General features: G+C 40.8%; 4 protein-coding genes across 8 annotated transcripts; 3 read left to right on the top strand and 1 right to left on the bottom strand.

The window, feature by feature from the left end:
• The first annotated feature begins 226 nt into the window (after positions 1–226).
• On the top strand, positions 227–5,440 carry fam185a (family with sequence similarity 185 member A). Its single transcript, XM_028586352.1, has 8 exons — positions 227–788; positions 946–1,055; positions 3,104–3,196; positions 3,344–3,482; positions 4,014–4,055; positions 4,152–4,247; positions 4,356–4,490; positions 4,631–5,440. The coding sequence occupies exons 1-8, from the start codon at positions 350–352 to the stop codon at positions 4,741–4,743; spliced, it is 1,167 nt and encodes a 388-aa protein (XP_028442153.1). The 5' UTR covers positions 227–349; the 3' UTR covers positions 4,744–5,440.
• fbxl13 (F-box and leucine-rich repeat protein 13) lies at positions 3,850–20,996 on the bottom strand. 4 transcript variants are annotated; one of them, XR_003693228.1, is made up of 22 exons: positions 20,735–20,996; positions 20,523–20,629; positions 19,671–19,767; positions 19,468–19,535; positions 15,586–15,740; positions 15,103–15,212; positions 14,910–15,008; positions 14,066–14,161; positions 13,836–13,971; positions 10,132–10,184; positions 9,686–9,786; positions 9,027–9,156; positions 8,452–8,550; positions 8,133–8,253; positions 7,755–7,917; positions 7,549–7,668; positions 7,320–7,443; positions 7,156–7,236; positions 6,674–6,808; positions 6,412–6,575; positions 5,110–6,328; positions 3,850–4,441 (listed from the first exon to the last, which is right to left on the bottom strand). XR_003693228.1 is itself a non-coding variant. In XM_028586346.1 (22 exons), coding segments are annotated over exons 1-22 (2,427 nt in total). In that variant the 5' UTR covers positions 20,825–20,996; the 3' UTR covers positions 3,850–4,439. The 4 variants fall into 4 exon arrangements, 3 of the variants coding, with proteins under 3 accessions (XP_028442147.1, XP_028442146.1, XP_028442149.1); XM_028586346.1 differs by having other exon boundaries at positions 6,153–6,328; XM_028586345.1 differs by having other exon boundaries at positions 3,850–6,328.
• On the top strand, positions 8,829–13,667 carry LOC114560746 (leucine-rich repeat-containing protein 17). Of its 2 annotated transcripts, none has more exons than XM_028586350.1 (7): positions 8,829–9,086; positions 10,556–10,718; positions 10,834–11,310; positions 11,456–11,658; positions 12,415–12,570; positions 13,060–13,201; positions 13,286–13,667. In XM_028586350.1, the coding sequence occupies exons 2-7, from the start codon at positions 10,594–10,596 to the stop codon at positions 13,569–13,571; spliced, it is 1,389 nt and encodes a 462-aa protein (XP_028442151.1). In that variant the 5' UTR covers positions 8,829–9,086; positions 10,556–10,593; the 3' UTR covers positions 13,572–13,667. The 2 variants fall into 2 exon arrangements, with proteins under 2 accessions (XP_028442151.1, XP_028442152.1); XM_028586351.1 differs by having other exon boundaries at positions 10,586–10,718.
• On the top strand, positions 13,816–19,175 carry LOC114560745 (uncharacterized). Its single transcript, XM_028586349.1, has 4 exons — positions 13,816–14,520; positions 16,272–16,401; positions 16,478–16,536; positions 16,613–19,175. The coding sequence occupies exons 1-4, from the start codon at positions 14,412–14,414 to the stop codon at positions 18,625–18,627; spliced, it is 2,313 nt and encodes a 770-aa protein (XP_028442150.1). The 5' UTR covers positions 13,816–14,411; the 3' UTR covers positions 18,628–19,175.
• Positions 20,997–21,128: the final 132 nt, after the last annotated feature.

Consider the following 21,128-nt stretch of genomic DNA (forward strand, 5'->3'; position numbering starts at 1 on the left):
ATTGTGAATGACCTATGACCTTTTTTTTTTTTTTTTTTTTTAAATCTTGGAATGTTTTTTCTTAGTTTATTATAATTTCCCATCTAAATGTATTGTTTTTTTCATTAGCGCAATTACAAAGACCAAGGCTGAAGAGAACATTTTAGTAAAATTGTTGTGAATTGTAGATGCTTTTAATCTGAAAACTTGTACCGGAAGTAATAGTATTGTACTAACAGTACAACAACACAGACTTGACAGCGCTGAGACCGAATGGCAGCTTGTTAAGATTAGTAGCTTGTGTTTAACGTTAGCAGTAACAGCAGCAGTGTGAGGTGTAGACGAGCTGGTTTACCGGAAGGTGATAGAGATGTTTTGTGGCTCAGCAAGTCGGCGGGGATGTGTCCGACTTCTCCACTGCTGGTCACTCACAATCGGTCCCAGGAGGACACTCGCTACCCCTCGCTGCCCTCTGCATACTTCACGGTTCTTCTCCATCTCTGCCCCCGCGAAGTCTTCATCACATGATGAGGTAAACCAGCCTCTGAAGCAGTGGGATCTGGTGGTGAGCCCCTACAGCACTGTGCGGGTACAGCTGGGCTGCAGTATCTCCATCCGCCCGCTGGACCCGCACGCCTTCCCCGAGGCTGACCGAGTCTTCATCACAGTTCATGGAACAGACACCGAGCAGGTGGTTGGTCTGGATCACTTACAAGTCCACTATGATGACCAGAGCAAAGAGCTGCTCATCGCAGCTGAGAAAGTTAACCGCAGCATGTCGATCGATCTGACTGCACCTATAAAAAGTAGTGAGTGTCTACTGATGATGCAATTATAAATGGAAATGACAATATAGAGGTCTACAATAGGGCCTATAATATAATTGATCCTAATGCATATCAGTATATATTTTCCCAGCAGTTGGCGTGATACGGTCTGTTGTCCTTTGGTGTCTCCTTTTGTCAGATCTCCTCATTACTACTCAGGGACAAGGCAACGTGCAAGTGAAGAACATGGAGTGTGATATCTGCAAGGTGCAGACAGAGAAGGGCAACTGTTTGCTGCACTCTGTCAAGGTAGGTGCTGGCATTACAACATAAACACATTCTTATACATATATTATATGTTTGCATATTAATATGTCATATTGACTGATTTCACAATTAAATATATAAAATCACTATTGATTAAATATAGTTATTGCAAACATTTGACTGATTGTGAAACTAGAATTGATGGTGATATTTTCTAATCTTTTCAAACATATTGGGGGGAAAGTATGGCTTAAACCATAGTAGGGTTTCCCTATAACTATAACTTTTGTTGTTTTACAGCAGCAAAGGTTAGTTTTGCCAACTCACATGGCAAATAAAAAAAAAAGCCACCAACAGTCCTCAACTACCTAAAAGTACTTGTTTAAGTTCAAATAAACAACCCACTAGACTGTTGTTGTGGAGTTGGAGATGTGTTTAAAGCAGGGGTCTCAAACTCGCGGCCCGCGGGACGATAGTTTGTGGCCCCCGTCTTAATATGAAAGTTTAATGTTATTGCGGCCCGCGAGTGTGATGTGTATGGTACTTTACAGTGTTGTGTGCGGAGCTGAACGAACCTACCAATCACGGTGGGGTATATGGCTCTCGGGGGCGGGACATCGGCCGGGCTTGATGCAAGCAGAGAAACATTCCTCAGTGAGTGAAAGTTACAGCAGCGTTGCCATGGAGTGTTTTCTTCCGTGCCTGGCTGGCTGCCTCGTTTCTATTGGGCACATGCGGACATTTGTCCCAGCGCGCTGCGTTCACAACACTTCACTTCTTTTAAGTTGCTGCCCAGCGGGACATTATACGTATACATATATGTATATTAATGTATATAACCAGGGGTTAAATTGGGCCGGGGCTCTCCGGGCCTCGGCCCCGGCACATAAGCCTGCTCGTTTGCCTGCTTGCAGTCTAAATATGTCACAAAAAATTGATGAAAGTGATGCTTTTGAAAACATGATATTTGAATGATGATGATACATGAATAAATGATTTTTTTTTGAAATGGCATGTCTATTTTGTCTCGGCGAAGCTGAGATGAGAACAATCAGAACACGGCAACAACCCTCCCAGAACTGCAGATAATTCACCACCGCGGGTCAACTACATAACGCCAAAGTGTTTCCGTCGGTAGGATTAACAGATAAAATGCCTCTTCTCCTAAAGCTAAAAACCCCGTTCGCAGCGGTGGAAGCCCGGTGCTCGGAAGCTCCACCGGCCGCTACGAGTTCATGTCGCTGACCAAGCCGTGGAACCGGTCCTCGCTGTCGCATCTCCGCCAGCGGCAGGGCTCCGAGCCGGCCACGGCTCACCTCCGAGCATCGGAGAGCCCCACTCGATGTGCGTGCGTGCGTGCGTGCGTGCGTGCGCGTGCGTGTGTGTGTGTAAGTAAAGAGAGAGAATGGGAGAAGAAGTTGGTGTGAGGTAGATCTGGTCACCACAGACCCAAATCTTCTCAGTTGTTGCTGCTGTCATGCTGCATGTCTGTCTCTTCATGTGGCACATTATGTTTGGCCCATTGTGGGTCACTTCTTATCATAACAAGGTAATACAATGTGTAATCAAGTGATGACTGATTAACAGTAATGTAAATGCTAAATGCCCTACTGCTGATACTACAACAATGCAGAGTATAGGCTCTTAACCTTGCAGTTTTGCACATATCATGTAAGACTCAATTTCTCCATTTCTTTGCACAAAACTCTCCAGAAACTGCCAGTTAACGGTTTATTTTTCAATTTTTTTTCCCGGGGGGGTATACCCCCAGAGCCCCCTAGAATAGGCTATATATATATAGTTATACATACACGTCAATGGCACTTAGAGAGTTAATATGAGGTCTCTCTCTGACAAAGTAAATCAAAGTGATGCATGTACGCGGCGGGATAAAAGAATATAAATAATAAAAATAAAGAGATTTGATAAGATTGGAATTTTTTTAACAAAGCTTTTCTTGTGGAAAACCTGATGCGGCCCAGCCTCACCCAGACTCTGCCTCCAGCGGCCCCCAGGTAAATTGAGTTTGAGACCCCTGGTTTAGAGGCTCTATCTGACATTCTACTGTTGTTTGTTGTCTGTTATCTCAGGCTCATCAAGTTGAGGTCCAGTCCAATGGAGGACATGTTACAGGTGTGGGCACTATCCATGGCAATGTGGACATCAGCACATGTGGAGACAGTGTAAGGACAGTACACTCAGCAGTCATTAGAGGGCAGCAGCAGCCTGAATACAGACTTTATCTGATTTGGAAACAAAACTGGAAAAAAAAGTTAAATCATACATCAACTGGCTACAGTGCTGTGCAGTGATTAGTTGTGTGTTTGCAGGGAGTGGATGTCAAGAAGCTTCAGGGCACCAAAATGAATATTTCAACAGAACGTGGCCCTCTGAAAGTCAAAGCCATCTATGCTGAGTCCAGCTGTGTCTCCTCCTGCTCTGGGAGAGTAGAACTGGGACACGTACACGGTTAGAAAACAGCAGCATCTATTCCTCATCTATATTGCTTGTGTTGTTATAAGTGCTACAGCCAAACTCAAATGTAGTGTGAAGAAAAAGTTAAATTCATTACACTTTTGTCCAAAACAAACTCCACTGCCCATGAGCCATTGCGGCACACAGCTGCATTATGTTAACTTGGTTTGTAAAGCAGAGCTGTGCTATGTCAGTAATCCTGGGCTCTGATCCAAATAGAGTCTACATAAATGCAATGTGGTTGCAATTTATCACAAATTCTGTACTTCTTGTTTGTTTTGGAGTAGCTATAAGTTAGTTTTAAAAAGACAAATTCTTGGAGGTAGAGAGTATATCACAAAAGACAAACAGCACTGTGATGTGAAATGAAGGAAATGCATCATCCACGTAGAATTTTAATTGCTTCCTGATACAATGAGCCTGTCGTCATAAAATACATGGAAACAATGATCGTTTTAACTTCAGTGAAGCAGGTTTATGAGCCAGTTATGTTAAAACTGACTGTGTGCTTTAATTTATTAAAAGGTAACGCCACTGTGAAGAACGTGTCTGGAGATACAGTTGTTGGTGAGTAAGCTGAGCCGGATTGCACAATGAACTTTGTATGGTATGTATCAGTGGCTGTTAAATGCAAAACACCTGAGGCTTGCTTTGCTTTTGCAGATGGTTCGAATAGTTTCCTGAAGGTTTCCTCTCACAGCGGAGGCATTGATGTCTATGTGGGAGACGGCGGCAGTGCTGAACTCCACAGTCAGGAAGGTAAATGCACAGTGTGAGAAGAATATTCAACTTATGAATCACAGTTTTCCATCCCGTTGACCGATATTCATTTTCTTTGTTTATCCCTCATTCTTCTGTTGTACGCAGGAGCGGTTTGTGTGCGTGTCCCCTCCTCATTGAAAGCTGGGGTGGAGCTCTGTGGTACGTCGGTGGATATCAGCCCAGAAGTTGTTCTGCATGGAGTAGAAAACAACACAGCTGAAGGCCAAACCACAGTTACTGGTGAGACATTATTTTTTCATTACATCATACTCCATGGCACAGTTATTTAACTAAACCCTCAACACAGAACATTCAGTTTTCTTTCCACACGACTTCATTTCTCTCATTTACCCTGTTCCCCCCAACTGTTTGTCTCTCAGGCTATATAAATGGAGAGTCCCCCATGGACCAGTGGGTTAAAGCTCAAGCAGACAGAAACTCCGTCAGACTGAAGACACAAAGCTGGTTTGAGTCCCTGAAGCTGGGGAGCTGAGTTATGAGCGGCATCACTGTAGTGGAGCTTTATACTGACTGAGCCAGATATTTATTGCTGCTCCTCAAGACTGGAAGCACCTTTACCTCACTGAAGTATTGGAAACTCAGTGCTCAGGATATACTGTACTTTCAATAAAGACATTATGTATAATCTGTAAAATAAAACGTATAGTCTGTATGTGTTTAAAAAATAAAAAAAACTGGTCATGCACTTTGGTCTTGAAAGCATACTATGCAACAGCACACCAGTGTTGGTTTGTGCTGAACTGTCTGAATGTTTTTGAATAAGAAACTGCTTGCTTGCTCAGATTTTTTTGTGATTTCTTGTGATGTAAAATAATGCCACAAATAAACAATGCCACACCTTATAATACCTTCAGAAAAACTAAATCCAAATCGAAAGGAAATTACAAAGTGTTCTGTAAACAAAAGATAAAACAAGATTTTAATATAAAGCTGTTTTTTTTTAATTAAACAAAAATATTTTTAAAAAGGAAAAGACAAACACTTATTGCACAGACAAGTGCATAGACAAACCAATGTTAATCACAAAATGTAGAAATGTACAATCAATTTTAACTAACTGAAATCTGACTGTTGAAACTGTGAGTGACACCTGAGAGTTCAAATGTGTGCTTTGTACTTCCATGTATATAGAAGTATAACATTTCTTAAATAAATAGACACCAATGATGGTCATGTCTTATTGCTAGAGATACCCGGCCGACTTTTGCATCCACGCAGTGATTTGTGTCGCTGCTGTCACCGTTGCTAAATGATTAGTGGTCGACACCATCTAGTGATAGTGAGTTGTGGAAACAGGTCAGCCATAGCTTGTATATATGCACTTAGCTGTATTAGACACTAAAAATACTATATGAAATATGTTGGGCAATACTCAATTGTGTTGCCTTTGTACAAATGAAATATACTATGCTATAGAAGGGCAAACAATATAGTTACTATGAATAATAAAGGATCCAAAACTGACCCCCAAGAAGAAATGTTACGAAGTTCAGAGTGGGAATCACACATGTTTACGTACAGGTTATTAACCCACTGGAGCCTAGCAGGGCAAAGGCAATGAGTAACAATTTATATAGAAGCAAAAAGTGATCTATTGCCTCAAACTCAAAACAGAAAAGAACAGGACACTCCACTGTGTCATGTATAATGTGTCAGTGAGGTGCTGAAACAGCGCTATGTCTCCATCCAAACTGACTCCTAATCTGATTATTTAACCAGTGATTTTGTGTGGATTATCTCAAGTGTATCATGCAAAATGGTTTGTTAAATATGCTCTTTGTTTTGAAACAATGTCCCAAAACTGATGGTTGATGTGATTACTTAGGGCTCTACTTTTACAATAACATTACTTATTGATATTTGTTTCTACTCTCTCTGTACATGCTGCTCTTGTCATCACTGAGTGCTGTTCCACCACTTCCCAGGTGTCATCAGTCTTAGCGGGTCTTGTGATTGGAAGCACTATTTGGCCCATGTTGTATCCAAACCAGTATGGAGGGTCGTCATTGCTGTGCTCCCAGTGCTCCACACGTGGCTGAAGCTTTAAGGCGGCCGCCCTACAGGAAGAAATGCTCTCTGGTCATTAAAAGCTGTTGTACAGGACTCTAACTTTGCAGTGTTTTTCTAAACTGTGTCTTACCTGGAGATGCTTCTGCAGCAGGCCATTGTGATGGAGCAGAGCGGAGGACAGATCTTCTCTAAGTATCGGAGACTGCGATCTGTGAGAAGAACACAGCCACTCACATCAAGATCTCGCAGGTGTTGACATCCACTTGTCAGATACTGCACTGCCATGTCGGTCATCTGAGGCAGGACAGAAGAAAATAGAAAACATTTAAATAAACATTTCAAAGCTTTAGTGAAGTGTGTGTAGGCGTGCGTGCGTGCGTATGTGTGCATACCTTGGGACAGCCAGACATCCGCAGTGTGACTAGATGTCTGCAGTAAAATGAAATCGCTCTGATGGCCGGGTCTGACAGAGCTACACAGTCAGACACGTCAACATGTTCCAGATCTCTCACGTTCTTGCACAGCTTCTGCCCTCGTGAGGAACAAAAGAAATAAGAGAAAAATGTGTGATGAAATGTGAACTTGTGAGAAAATGAAAGGGGAGAGGAAGCATGTCTACAAGAAGACATACATGCCTTCCTCTGTTCACATCTGTAAGTAGTCAGTAAGTGAAGAAACAACTGTGAACATGATTGATTTTTTTTGGAATTGGTTTTCTAGGAAAGAGTTTGGGTACAAGTTTATTTCCTGTCCGCTGTTGAAACGAGCAAACAGTGGAAAAGGAAGTAAACTTGGACCCACAAATAAACGTAAATATGTACAGTATATAAAAGCCACATCTGACCATGTGTTGAAATTGTAGCTGGATTTGTACCTCCATGCCAATATCTGTAACGTAGACACACTCGGCAAGAACCAACTTCTTCAAGCGAATTCTCTCAAGAGCTGCCAGCCCCTAAAAGTACAAATACGAATTTACAGACTATTTATCACCAGTTACCTTTTTTTTCAGGAATTTGTGAGGGTAAGAAACAATACCTGATCCTGGATGTGGCAACCGCTGATGTCAAGCGAGCAGATAGAGCTGCCACTCAGCCACTCCAGACTCACATCAGTCAGTCTCTCACAATAACTCAAGTTGAGATGGTACAGTTTACATAACCTGATAAATTGTGCATGCATGCACACACGACAAAAAAAAAAAAGCTGTTGCGTGGGACTATTTAACAAACCACAATGAGATATGTGTCTGTGTGTTTGTTTGTACCTTTGTGCAATCCTCATGACAGATATGTCAGTGACGTGACTGCAGTAGCTGACATTCAGCTCTCTCAGTTTGGTGGATGATAAACCTTCAGTCAGATACTGGATCCCAGTATCACTCACCCTGAAATACAAACAGTAAACCCATTATGTCATGCAATGTCATTAGAAAGCACAGCATCTAAAAGTACAGCAGCAACAAACACACACTTGTTACAAATTGAGATGTCAAGGTGTTGCAGGTTCTTAAGGTTGGCCATAGATTTGAGGCTTGCGTCGGTCATTCTGGAGCATTCTGCAGCATGGAGTCTGCGGAGGCCTTGTGAGCTGCTGCACAGGGCCTTCCAGCTGACGTCTGTTAGTTGGTTGTTACCTAAAGTGCACACGGGGTGAGGAACAGACAGAATAACTGGACGTTAACTGGAAATGGAATTGCTTCAATATTTTAATGTGTATATGGGAATAAATGTTGCAAGCAGACAGCTGAAAATGCGTACAGATAACACGCCATTTGGCTTTAGGAAAGTGGCGTGTATGTTTACGCAAAGTCATGATGCCATGTTGTTGCAAGATGCAAAATGATCTTACCCTCTGTCCTAAAAGTCTTCAGTTTGGCAACTTCAGCGATGGCTTTGAAGGCAACATCGGAAAGATGAGGAGCATCCAGCAGAGAAATGGCAGACAGACAGCGACATCGGGCAATTAGCGCCTGTTAGAAAATAGCAAGACTCAAAACTTTTCTTTGCTGCGAGGGGTTAAGGCTGTGCAGACAAAAAAATATGCATGAGGTGACAAAGAAAAATTCTTGTGTAATTTCTTCCTTATTTTCTGTCTTTGATAAACATTCCAGAGATGGGATGTTGACCCTGTATGAAACTTGTGATGTGTTAGAAATTAAGAAACGTACCAAGACACAGCTATCTGACAGCGTGGGCATGTCATTGATCACAATCTCCTTGAGTGAAGGGCATCCGGCAGAAATATATCTGAACCCATTTACAGTCATCTGGGAGAAGAGAGGAAAAAATGTGTGTACGCTGGATTCTGAATTATTCTCATGGACGTAGTTTGGCTTGCTGCTCACATTTTCAGGGCCCTATAAAGTGAAACATCTGGAACCAAACTAATGCACATTCCCAGAGGAAAAGTGTGATTTATGTTGCGATGCATGTGTGTTATGTTATGGAGAGTGCACATGGTGAGTGGGTGGGCCAGAGTTGATTGTATGAACCCAACCCTCCTTTTGGCCACAGCTGCCTTTTACTCTCCCTCTCCTTCAGATTTTGTTCATTCGCTCTGAGCTCTGACTGAGTGCACAGCCAGAAACAAGCGGAGACACGTGGAAACAGAGAGGAGTGATTGGATTTATCCAAGGTGGACTTAAAGCTGAATTTTTTTTAAAGGAAAAAAGCGGTGTCCTGTCCACATTTGAAGCTGAGTGGAGTCACTATATACCAAACTGAGAGAAGAATACCAACTGACCTGAGTGCAGCCGGACAGGTTGAGGTGGATAAGATTGTGGCAACCCTTCCCTGTGTTCAGGTACATAAACCCTTTATCTGTGAATCTGTAGCAGTAGGCCAGACTCAGGTATTGAAGGTTGAGAGAGCTCCTGTTCAAAATCAATAGTTTGATTAGTTTATGTACGAAGCTTTTGTAGATTATAGTAGGTTGTTTTGTTGTTGTTTTTAAACAAAAGCGTACATTTGAATACATACTCTACAAGGAAAGCATCGTCATCAAAAACAGTGACATCTCATTTTAAATTAAAAGAAGATATCTTCAAATGCATGCATAGTAAAATGTGAAATATTTCCCAGACATTTTGAGAGCTAATGACTGAAAACTGTTGAACTTAAAAAAAATCTATCATCAATGTAATCAAACAGTCTAGACGTTATGTTGTGAGTGCCACATTAGTTTCTCTAAATCATTAGCTTGGAACCGACCAAGCTGCTGTCAGACATGAAATACAAGCCAGCAGCATGTGGGAAATGGAGATAATTCTGGGAACCAAGGGGCAGGAGGGCAGAGGCTCATCCCGGGATTTATTTGTTTAATTTGGAAATGTGAATGAGCTGGACCACAGTTTAAAGCACAAATGTAGTGACATGGCGGTTTTACCACAAATGGAGGTTTACCTAGACAGTTCCCTTAGAGTTTTGTTTGTTATAGGTGTGCAAGAAAGGTTCAAGTACAGCAGGCAGGGACAGCCCTCGACAATTTCCTGAAGCATCACATCCTGTTAAAGAGCAAAGATTTAAATGTTACCTTAAGTTCCCTCAGCATGGCACCTCTTACTAGAGTGCATGGCACAGTGTAATATCACAATCAACAATGCATCAACACAAATTTGAACTACTTGGCTTTAATGAAAATGAATCAAATGTATGTAAAATTACAATGGAGCAGAGTAAAATTAATTTTTAAATTAATTTTCATTGATTTAATAAAGGACTAATATGTAATTTAACATTAGAAAATAGTGTAAACAATACATTACTACATATGATATGAAGGTGATACATTTCCTTGTAGATTTAGGTTTTTTCTATCTATACATTATTATTAATAATGTTTTACTTACTGTAACATTAAGACACTCTGACAAATTAAGGTCCTGGAGATTTCTGCACTCACCTAAGAACACACAATGCAGGGAAAACAAGTAAAAGAGCAGATAAATGGCTGGTTAAACTATGTTGTCAACTTTTCGAAATACTTTGCTATAATTATTGTAAAATGTAAGTTGTGATATAATAGAGTAATATATGACAGTATGTAAGGAACAGCATGAAGTGTCATAGTATTCTGCCTTTCTTCAAAGCTGTGTATGCATTCCTGAACAGCTCCTATCTCTTACATAATGTGCTGCCTCTCACCTCTTCCTCGGGGTAAGCAGCAGCTGCGTTCCATCAACAATAACACTGTTCACCTTTGACCCATTGCTTCTGTTTCCATTAGCCTTTTTTTGTAAGACTTTTAATTCCAAAAATCCTGCCTTTCTCCAGTTCTTCTTACTGAAAAGACAATCCCTGCAGGGCACAGGATGCATGTGACCTCCTCTCTCCTCCTAGCCTCTCTGCTCCTCCTCCTGCTCCCGTCCACCGAAATGAAAAGACCCGGGAAGGGCAGAGGCCTCAGGGGGGTGAGACACAAACTCACACACGACAGGTATGGATTTACTCTTAGGTCTAATTTGTTCACTACATTTTTCATCTACTCAAATGACCATGTGTAGCCAGTGGCAGGCCATGAATCCTTTTTGTGTGTGTTTGAAAACTGTCAGAGTAAGAGGTGCTGCGCGTTACACCAGATCCGGCCCCTCCAGGCTTGTGGCACCTGACTGCTCAGAGTTGACAGAATCTGGAGACTTCTTTGTAGACTGTCAAGACCGACACCTCACCTCCATTCCCACCTCACAGACCTGGTCCAAACAACCAAAGCACCTCCTTCTAGCACGCAACCAGATCAAAGTCCTTCATGATGGGGCCTTCTTTGGATTTGAGAGTTTAACCAGTCTGGACCTGCAGCAGAATCAGATCCATTTAGTGGAGGAAGGGGCCTTCCAGGGCCTGACACGCCTTACAACCCTGCTGCTGCAGCACAACCACCTGGGAACACTTAGCGAGGAGGCCCTCATACCCATGCCAAACCTTCGCTACCTACGTCTTTATGATAATCCCTGGAATTGTCTCTGCCCGATGGACAGTCTCGTACGCACCCTACAGGTCCCAAGCAACCGTAATCTAGGAAATCATGCCAGGTGTGTGATTCCACAAAAACAGTTTGACATAGTTTGATCTAACGCTCCGATTCCACAGGTGTACATTACTGATTCTCAGAATAACAAACAGCCTCCAAATTTCACATGTGATTTTATTGTGACTTAACAGTGTTTCCTCTTGTAGGTGTGCAGAGCCCATCAGGCTGAAAGGCATTAAGTTGAAGCAGATTGACCCCATATTACTTTGTAAGGAGAGAGACCCAACCAGCGACCAAACAGATCCCACAGACCCTGTAAAGCCCATACCAATTCGCATAAGACCAGACGCCACCACATTATGCCATACCTACCTTTTCCCCCACATTCGGGTGGACTGCCGTAAAAGAGGCAAGTTCAGCTTTTTCCTAAATGAGTTTGATTAAATATTTTCTACCCTGAGCCTCACTGTGTTTTTAGAAATTCAGCACACACGTTCCTTACGCAATAGCAGTTAGGAAAAACTACCTCTGAATCTTCATCTCATAGAGCTTGTATGTTAATGATTAAATCTTACTGTACTACTAGTACTGGAATGAATAAACTTCCATTTCTCAAAGGATTTTCAGGGCCTGACACAGAACTGGCAAATAGGCACATCTAGTTTGGCAGGTGTCTTCTATTCAACGTTATGTTGCTTGCTTCTTTAACCTCAGACAGATTCTACTTTATAGCCATTTCTTACCTTACAGTATAAACAACTTGGAAGCATTAGTTAAACAAAAGTTGGGCCATACATCAGAATAAGTCAATTGCTAAACCTGCAAAAGGATTTTAGAGGTGCCTAAAAATAAAGTGAATCAAATAGTGTGTTACTACTATTTGTCCCGTACTGGCAGGAGGCCAGGATTTTAGAATCAAATTCAGGTTATGGATAGAGCAGAGCATTTATCGGTCTCTGTTTTTCACATGCAGGACTAACAGTGGGAACTCAAGATGATTTCTAAGTGCAGTCTTTGGTTTAAGAAATTTGGATGGTACAGATTAAAAAAATCCTTAATTTTAATACTGAACATATGAATGAAGCACAGTTATATTTTTTGGCGGAGGTAAAATATTAATGTATTTGAGTAACCCTTTAAGTAACCCCTTTCCCTCCATGTTTAGGTCTAACCGAGGTGCCTACAGGTATTTCAGAGGATGTTGTTCACATTGATTTGTCCCATAATTCAATCCGTCATCTCAAAGCCAGAAATTTCCAAACAGCGAGGAGCCTCAGAACCCTTAACATCAGTCATAACAATATGGAGCGCATTGACACAGGTATGTGTGCTGTTATTACTGCATACCTATTAAACATAATCTTAAGTAAATATTACAGTATGTGCCTAATATTTCCTGTAATTTTCAGGATGAAAACCTAAAACAAAATTGTGTTTTTTTTTTTGGCTGATGGATAACATATGGAAGGCTAAAAGGTTGAGAACACGTTATACAACTGCTGCTGACTTCTGTTTCCCTTATTTCCTTTTTAGAGACAGCAGGCATTCTGCCATCTGTGTGTATACAGTATTGTATTTATGTATAGTGGGGGAAGCTGACAGGGTTCCAAACATAATCTGATCACTCTGCTTAAGTGATTCAGACACAAACTGAACGCCAGCCCGCACATTCCTATCAGAGTTTGATTGCATCTCTGGCTTTTACCTTTCATGGTAAATAATAAACAGCAACAGGTCGGTCTAAATATATACTGAAAGAAGCAAGAAGTGGATACTATGCTCATGCATCTGTTTCTTTTCTCTCTCCCAGCTTCCCTGTTTGGGCTGCTGCACCTTCGTGAGCTGGACCTGTCCGACAACAGCCTGCATTTTATCCAGTACGGAGTTCTTGAAGACCTTTACTTCCTGTCACAGCTAAAACTGGGAGGAAACCCCTGGGTGTGTGACTATAGGTGGGTTCTTTGGCTCAAATGTTGGCAATCATTTTCTTAAGACAAATGCAAATAATTATTAAAAACTGATTGCATTTTTTTCAGCATCCACTACATGGTGTACTGGCTGCATCTGCACCCAGGGGTGAGGCACTCTGGCCTGCTGTGTCACTCCCCTCCCGAACATACTGGGAAGAGTTTAGCGAAGTATGTGCATTCCTACAACGGAGAGTGTCCAAAGGACAGACAGCAAAACAGAACAGATCCAGACCAATCGAACCCTGAACTATGGAATACACCAATGGAAGTGCAAGGAGAGCTGGAGGAGGAGGAGCTGGAGCCGAGCCACTTGAGAGTACCGCAGAAATACCAGATCATCAGGCTGTCCTGACTCAAATGAAAATTGTACCTACAAATTTGACTTCATTTCATTCAATATCATAAACCGTCTGTATCAGATAGAGAAAATACATTTTTCAGTATTGTTTTTTGGTTTGTTGTCTTTTTAATCCAAATATAAGAGTTATCAACTTATTGACTTGACTAATTACTACTATACAGTACGAACATGATCTGTATAGGCCAATGCACACCTGAAACAAGGGTATTGCACATGAAACACACAAAAATCTTGCAACAGATGTGCAATACTCACTGATATATTTCAAGCTGGGCCATTTTAGAGAGGTGCAGCCACGCAGGTTAAGATGGATCACAAATGGGCGATAAGTCTGCAGAATCTGCTTCATTGTGCTTTCTGTTATCCAGTCTTTCTCCACAGAGAAGTTGATCTAACAGGGACACACATTAGGGAACATTTATACTCAAGTATAACTTTAAATGCCACTGTGAATTAAATACAAGAAGCAATCTCTCAGTACAGACCTGACTCCACAGTGTGCCTGACTGGATAATAGCTTTCCATGTGCAACACACCTCAGCACAATTTAGCCAGTCTCGCAACTCTAAATATTGAAAGATCTGCAGAAGAAAAAAAAATCATATGACATATTTGATCATTTGCAGATGTGGAAACGTGAATATCCTTTTTTTCCTCCTCTCACCAATATCTGAGTAACCTCAGCTGTCCCTTTGGAAAGGTTTGTGCAATGTCAAGGGGAAAGTTAAGCACCCAAATCAGAACAGGCAGGATTCACTGCCACATCTACCACTCTACAAGGCAGTGTGATGTAACTGTACAAGCAGCCTCTTTCTTTCTCCAAACATAGTCATGCTGAAGCACTACTTATCGGTAGAGGTGTTAGAGAGAAACACCAGAGCAAACGCCAAAACTGCACTCCTTTTGCCAGCGAATCCAAAACAAACACGGGCTATTTCTGGTAAGTGCAAGCAGAGTCAAAAAGATGTTTACTGGACTTTTTAACATATTTGTAAACTACTATATATAGCCACTGGTACCTACAACAAATATTATTATTGATATGCAAAACAACAGCAACAGATGAGAGAGTCTTCGCATAAACGCAACCCTTTCTGTTTAATTGGTAACATTAATTGACATTAATGGGTGAAATTAAACAACTGTCCTAGAAGAGACTAGAGGCATGTTTACAGTGAAGTACACTTTAAGTCTTCTGTAACAGATGTGCTCTCATCACTTCCCCTAGAGAACCGAGACGTGAAGCTGCTACAAGCTTTAAATCCGAGGCTATCCTCTCTCTGTGTTGCTGAGTGACTCATGAATGCTGTGTAGTTTAAGAGGGACAACCTTCAGTAAAAGCCTGCTAGGGAGCATTGAGAGTCCGTCACATCCTTCCCCGATCTGGTGGACTTTGTTGTCAATTTCTATACACCCCATTTCCAACCTCTGCAAAATTTACACAAACACAAGATCAAGAAATGTAGAAAATGGGTAGAATTCATAATATTTCTTTCTACTAACTTTGGAAATAAATGTTTACCTTAAAGTACTCTTTTGTCCTCTTTGAGTCCTTTGCAACATTACACCATGCAGCTATGATGCGCTTAAGGCGGCCAGCGTTTACAAGTCTCTCAAGCTTCTCCGTGGCAACTAAGAAAAGAAATTTAAATGTTGTTTCAAATGTCCATCACTTTTGAATACACAAGTATTTAGAATGATGCATTTTTTTTTTTTTAGCAGCGGATAACATGTGGGCTAAATTAAGGCAACAACAATCTCTAAACATATTTAGCTTATTAAAGTAGAGTCATGTAGAGTGAAAAGTGCACGGGACAAAATGAGTCCCAAGAGTAGGTGTATACAGTGGGGAAGAAATTATTGTCAGGAAAGACTTTTAGTTTGGACACATTTCTTAACCACACTGCATGTTTTCTCTGGCTATACAAGAGAGTCACAGCTTGGAAAAACAGTCAAAACTCCTCATGATTACTTTCCATTCAGAAATATTTAAGTAACCACCTACCGGCCTGCATCTTCTTGTGCAATTTCACCCAGTTTGACCATTTGGTAAGTGCAACCAGCTGGCATTTCCTCTCATAACGTTTCTTTGCCATGTCCATCTTCAAAGCCAGCTCTATTATGTCACTCTTACTCTGCGTGGTGAACCTCTTCCACTTCCTGTCCCCAACAGCAAACACAGCTCATCATTAATTCAGTAGAAAGGTACGCAGGCAGACTGAAGCCTGCATTAACTCAAAAGGACAGGTGTCACTAACATTGAAATAATATTGTTTCATCTCAAAAATAATTTTTCTAATGATGATCTCAACTGAAGCTGGTTTGGACATACAGACAGGATGTCCAAATATATATATATATATATATATATATATATATATAGGACAAAAGGTCAATAATGTAAGTCTGCAGTGACAATAGACAGGTGAAAGGTAATCTGTGAAACAATATCCTCATGAACTCAGCAACAGAGACCACATTTAGGACTTTCATTCACATGGGTTAAATTTCTGCTTAGAGTTACATCTGAGTCACTCTCTCTTGGTATTATCAATGTTTTATTAATATTTTTGGGGATTCATTTTAGAGTAATAGGTTTAGTAGAATATATATATATATATATATATATATATATATATATTGAATAAATGCTCCACCTGTGCTTGACTAATTTGGTTGATTTTCACACAGAACCAGCTGTCTACAATCCTCTAATTGCAATCAGTGTAAGCAGAATTTCCGGGCTGGTAGTTTCAATCAACAGTCTGCTGCTGCACGTGGATGCAGTGGTTGAACTCACTTCCATGGCTTTTCCAATTGGGTAAATAAAATACAAGTGTATTTTTGGCTAAATGTGGCCTGTGTTACTTTTTGTTTATAACTGTATTGCTTTTCAGGGTTTCTTGGCTTTGCACTCTGTTGTTATGGGGCTGCATTTGCTTTCCTCCTGAAAAAGGTAAGAATTTCTATATTATTCCTGACCATGTTCAACCATATGAATTACATGTAATGTTTGTTTAATTCTCCGACAGGTCACATTGTTGCACATGGCTACTTTTTCAATGATGGTGAATTCCGTAGCCATGCAGGTGTGCTTGGTCCACAAACATCAAACCTGTTTCATTCTGGACCATCTTTAAACAAAAACCAAGACTCCGTTAGTCCAAGGGATGAGATGCAAGCTATGAGGGACCAAAGCTTTGTTTCCCTTCAGAGAGAACCAGTCCATGAAAACAATGAAGATGCTAGCTCCGTTACTAGCCTCAGTGAAAAGATGGTACAACGCAAACCAGACTCAGTCCCCTCCGGACCCACAGTGCAGAAATATGAGCGTGAAGGTTCGGACTCTCAACAACACCCCTTTGGCCTTTTAGTGAAACCGCACACACAAGAGAGAACTGTGGAGGGCACCAGTTTCCAAACAATTAAAGATTTCAACCGGTTTATAGAAACAATGAAGAACTCCTTTTTAATGCCAGGAAATGACTTTGGTAGACATTTTCAAACCGCACGGAAAACTATGGCAAACAAGATGGCTTCTAATGCTGAAAATGTTAAGGGAGAGCCAGACACAGGCTCTAGGTTTCTTTTGACAAAAGAAAGAGCTGCCCATGATGGCGCCAGTGAAAATGAAGTCTGGATTGAACCTATGAATACAGCATTTGAACCAAGTAAACAGGGTGCCAACTACCCAATGCCAAGTGAAAACCTCCCTATCCCTGATCCTGTTGACTCCACTGCAAGTCTCATTTCTACCAATGTTTATGACAACCAAGACTCAGGCCCAGGTTCTGCTCTCTACCCACACCATCATTTAGCAGCCACAGAGCATGTTTCAAGTTATTATGGAAGTTATGACAGGGGTGGCATTTCTGGGGGAAACCCTGATACTTTCACAAGTGCTCCTCATGAGCGAAATGAAAATGTTGTATTAAGCTACAAGCTCCCTGAACGAATACCCTCTGGATCATTCTTTGGAGAGGATTTGTCTTTCAGTGGTCATGTGACTGTACCCCCTGTCAACCCTCTAAACAGCCCATCTCAAGATTTTAGCGATTATTTAAGTAAGAAATCCAATGTAACGCCTCGAACCTCTGGAAAAAAACAACCAAAATATAAATCTCACAAAGTGACTCCAGCCGATGTCCTGTCTGCACCAATGCCCCCATCTTCGAATTCCTACGGCAAGAGTTTATATGTTGGTGCACCAAGAGATCAACTCTTCTTCCCAGATTATCTACCAAAACATAGGGAAAAAACAGCCCAATCATTTCAGGCATATCAACCTACTGTTGGCAAGGAATCAAAGGATATAAGCTACACTCCCACCACCCACCTGTCCGTATCTACTAGTTCTGTTTCTTCAAGCTCTGATTACTCTTCACCACGGAGTAGTAGTAGTCATGTGGGAGTTCAAACAAGCAGCCCTCATGATTCTCAGAATCAGGCTTTCCACAGAAAGCAGCCAGTTAGATTCCACCCAATGTTTTCTGTGAAACCTTCCAGCTCTCTTCATGGCTCAAGCAGACATGATTGCTATCTCGGGGACCAGACAGTCAGTATTCAACGTCCTTACACCCTCACGGCCAAGGCAAAAGATGAGGAGAAATCGGACCTCTCCAAGCTGAATCTAGTCTCTCAGGGACCAAAACAAATTGCTGACAGAAACCCCCTGAGCTCATTTACTACCTCGCTTAGACGAGGCATTTCTCTAAATGGTGGCCGTGAAAGTGTAACAAGAGCTGGCCTTCTACAGACCATCATACAACCCACCAAAGCATGGAAGCATCCAGCAAATATGAATAAAGAGCCCGGCAACGTGGCCTATTGGCCTCTTAAACCGCTGTCTGCATCAAAAGGTTCTGCTTCTACTTTAAGTGGTGTATTTCGGAGGAATGGTGGCAACACAAAAAAGCTTCCTCCTCAAACTGGCTCTAACATGTCACCACCATCTGTAAACACTTATGTTGACAAGTCCAGAAACAGCTATGTATTGAGAAAAGTATCTCTATCAAAGACCCGTTATGCACCATTATCAGCTGGATGAATACAAGAACATCCCACAATGTAAAAGGATTTGGAAAAACTGTAAAGAAGTGAGATAAAATGGTATGGAAAAATGTCATTTTGCTTGTGAATATAACTTGTGCTTATGATTAATTCAAATAATCACTAAAACATTTCTGACATCTCAAACTTTCTCAAGCATTTCTTAATATGTTCTTCATTTGTCATTGGGATCCTTAATAAAATTATATTCATAGAAAGACAGCAGTGGCCAGATGTTTTGGTAAGAGATAAACATTCAATTCCAAAAATCTATAGGACTATTTGCATCTAAAAATCTAAAAGCATCTAAAAGTTTTCTTTGCCATTTTATACTGTATGTAGGTGAAATCACTGATGGCAAGTCCTATGTAAATAAGGGTAAGTATTCAGATTGTGAATACTTAATGCTCACACAACATAAGTAAAAAATCTTTTTGTTTTCTTTAGGATGTGTTGCCATCTTCAACTGGGAGGAAATTCAAGTTACTTTCTGCAGTTCTAAACACATCCACACTGACTAGTAAAAAGAAATCTCAGTGTTTTGAAGTGGAAGATTTTTATTTTTAGTCACAAATGACAAGTATAGTCAATGCCAATATTTGAGCAGTGAAACTTATGCATAGTAATTTGATATTTCTCAGAACTCCAGGGTGATAGTTAGAAAAATGGGTCTTTTAACAATAATGTTTAGATAAAACTTCACTTGATGTTTGTAGGCTGCACTTCAAAAACAAGCCATAAAAACATGTAGTTCAGGCATAATGGCCCTTTCCTTCATTTTCCCTAAAGAAATCCTAGATCAATTGTGTTTATCTTGACTGCAATACTGAAGGCCTACCTGAAGCAAGAGCTTGTTAAATGTTTCCTGTAACAGCAATAGGCCTTCTCGAAAAGACAAAGGGACAACTAGAGAGAAATACAGAACAGCAATTATTACAAAACACTAAAATCAATTTAATTTGAGACTGAATCATTTGTCTGAGAAATCTGGAACTCAACCTGACATTTGATGGTATGTTTACTACAATAACAATACCGTACCATGGGGTCATCTGGGTCAATATAGACCGTGTCCACAGTCATAAGTGTCAGAGAAGTTGCTGCAGTACGCTGTTCTGCATCCGCAACAAACTTGTGCCTCAAAAAAAAAGAATAAAGTTGACATCAAAACAGTGATTTTGTGTCTTTGACTTACCTTCCACAGACCGCTTTAAAAATCAGCTGTTAAACATAGTAATGTATAATGGTAATAGAGCATTAGGTCTAGAAAAACTATGTACCACATAGATATGTATCCACATAGAGTACTTTACTATTGTATTGTAATTAAAGGGGCACTTAAAATGTGTTAATGTGAGCAAATTGATAATAGACCTTTTTCACAGCAGACATGTTGACATGACATAGTAGGACAAGCACAGGTGTATTCAAAACCATTAATGATGGCTGCATTCCACTTAGGAGAGGCCCTGGTGTTGTCCATCCTGACTCACTGAAATAGCTTACTGGGGCCATCATTAAGGTTATCAATTTCAGCTGTACTTTTCCTACTATGACAAGTCAAAAATGTCTGCTGTGAAAAAGGTAGATGATGGGCAAGATAACTAAAAAGAGAACATTATGCAATTGGAAACAATGCGATAGAAATACCACTGTCTGTTTAGTTAGTTTGATACAAGGTTTTCCTCTCAGTGATGTTTGGGTCAGAGATGGAGTGTAGAGAAAAAATAAGACATGTCTTTGACATGGACTTTCAATCCTTCCTGTTTACTCCTCCACATTTAGTATCTTCAATGACTTTTATTCCAAGCAGTAAAAGAAAATTAGAGCAAGTGAGCCCCCAAGTGTCCGTTTCAAGGAAAGTCAAAAGAAAGGAGGTCTAACGTTACCTACCAGTCAACATCATGAAGATTATCATGTCCCTGGAAGACCATGAGAGTGCTTTTCAGGAACTGTATCGGGTCATTGGGACATGACAGACATGAAGCTGTCAATAAGGCCTATTGATGAGAATATTTTTTCACATTTAGGGAAAATCAAAATTCAAGTAGTTAACATTAGCTAGCTACATGCAACAACATTTCTACAAAAGATTATAACGTTACCTTATATATTTGTGGCAGGCATTGTTTCACTTCGCACTCTTTCAGAGTAGGCTTTGCGTTTGCTACAGCCATATTTTGTCTTTGACACATTTGCAAAGTCGAATAGCTAGTTATCTTGGAATCGAGTATCTTACTTACTAACTGTTAGCTATATTAGCTAGCTAGTTCAGCGTTTGATTTTGCCTGTACTCCATCTCGATTTTTTTATTCAACGTTGCCAGGGGAACTGACGTTACATACTCGTTTCCACCAGTTTCCACGATCTACCTCGCTCATTTGCATACCCGCATACCTCGAAAATACAGCAAATCAGCGGGAGAGACGTCACTCTTCATTTTTAAAGTCGTCTGATATTTTTTTTGGTGTTAAGGTGGACTACGTGGAGTTTTAGAAA

Source organism: Perca flavescens, chromosome 8 (genome assembly GCF_004354835.1).
Source record: "Perca flavescens isolate YP-PL-M2 chromosome 8, PFLA_1.0, whole genome shotgun sequence".
Classification (NCBI taxonomy): Eukaryota; Metazoa; Chordata; class Actinopteri; order Perciformes; family Percidae; genus Perca; species Perca flavescens.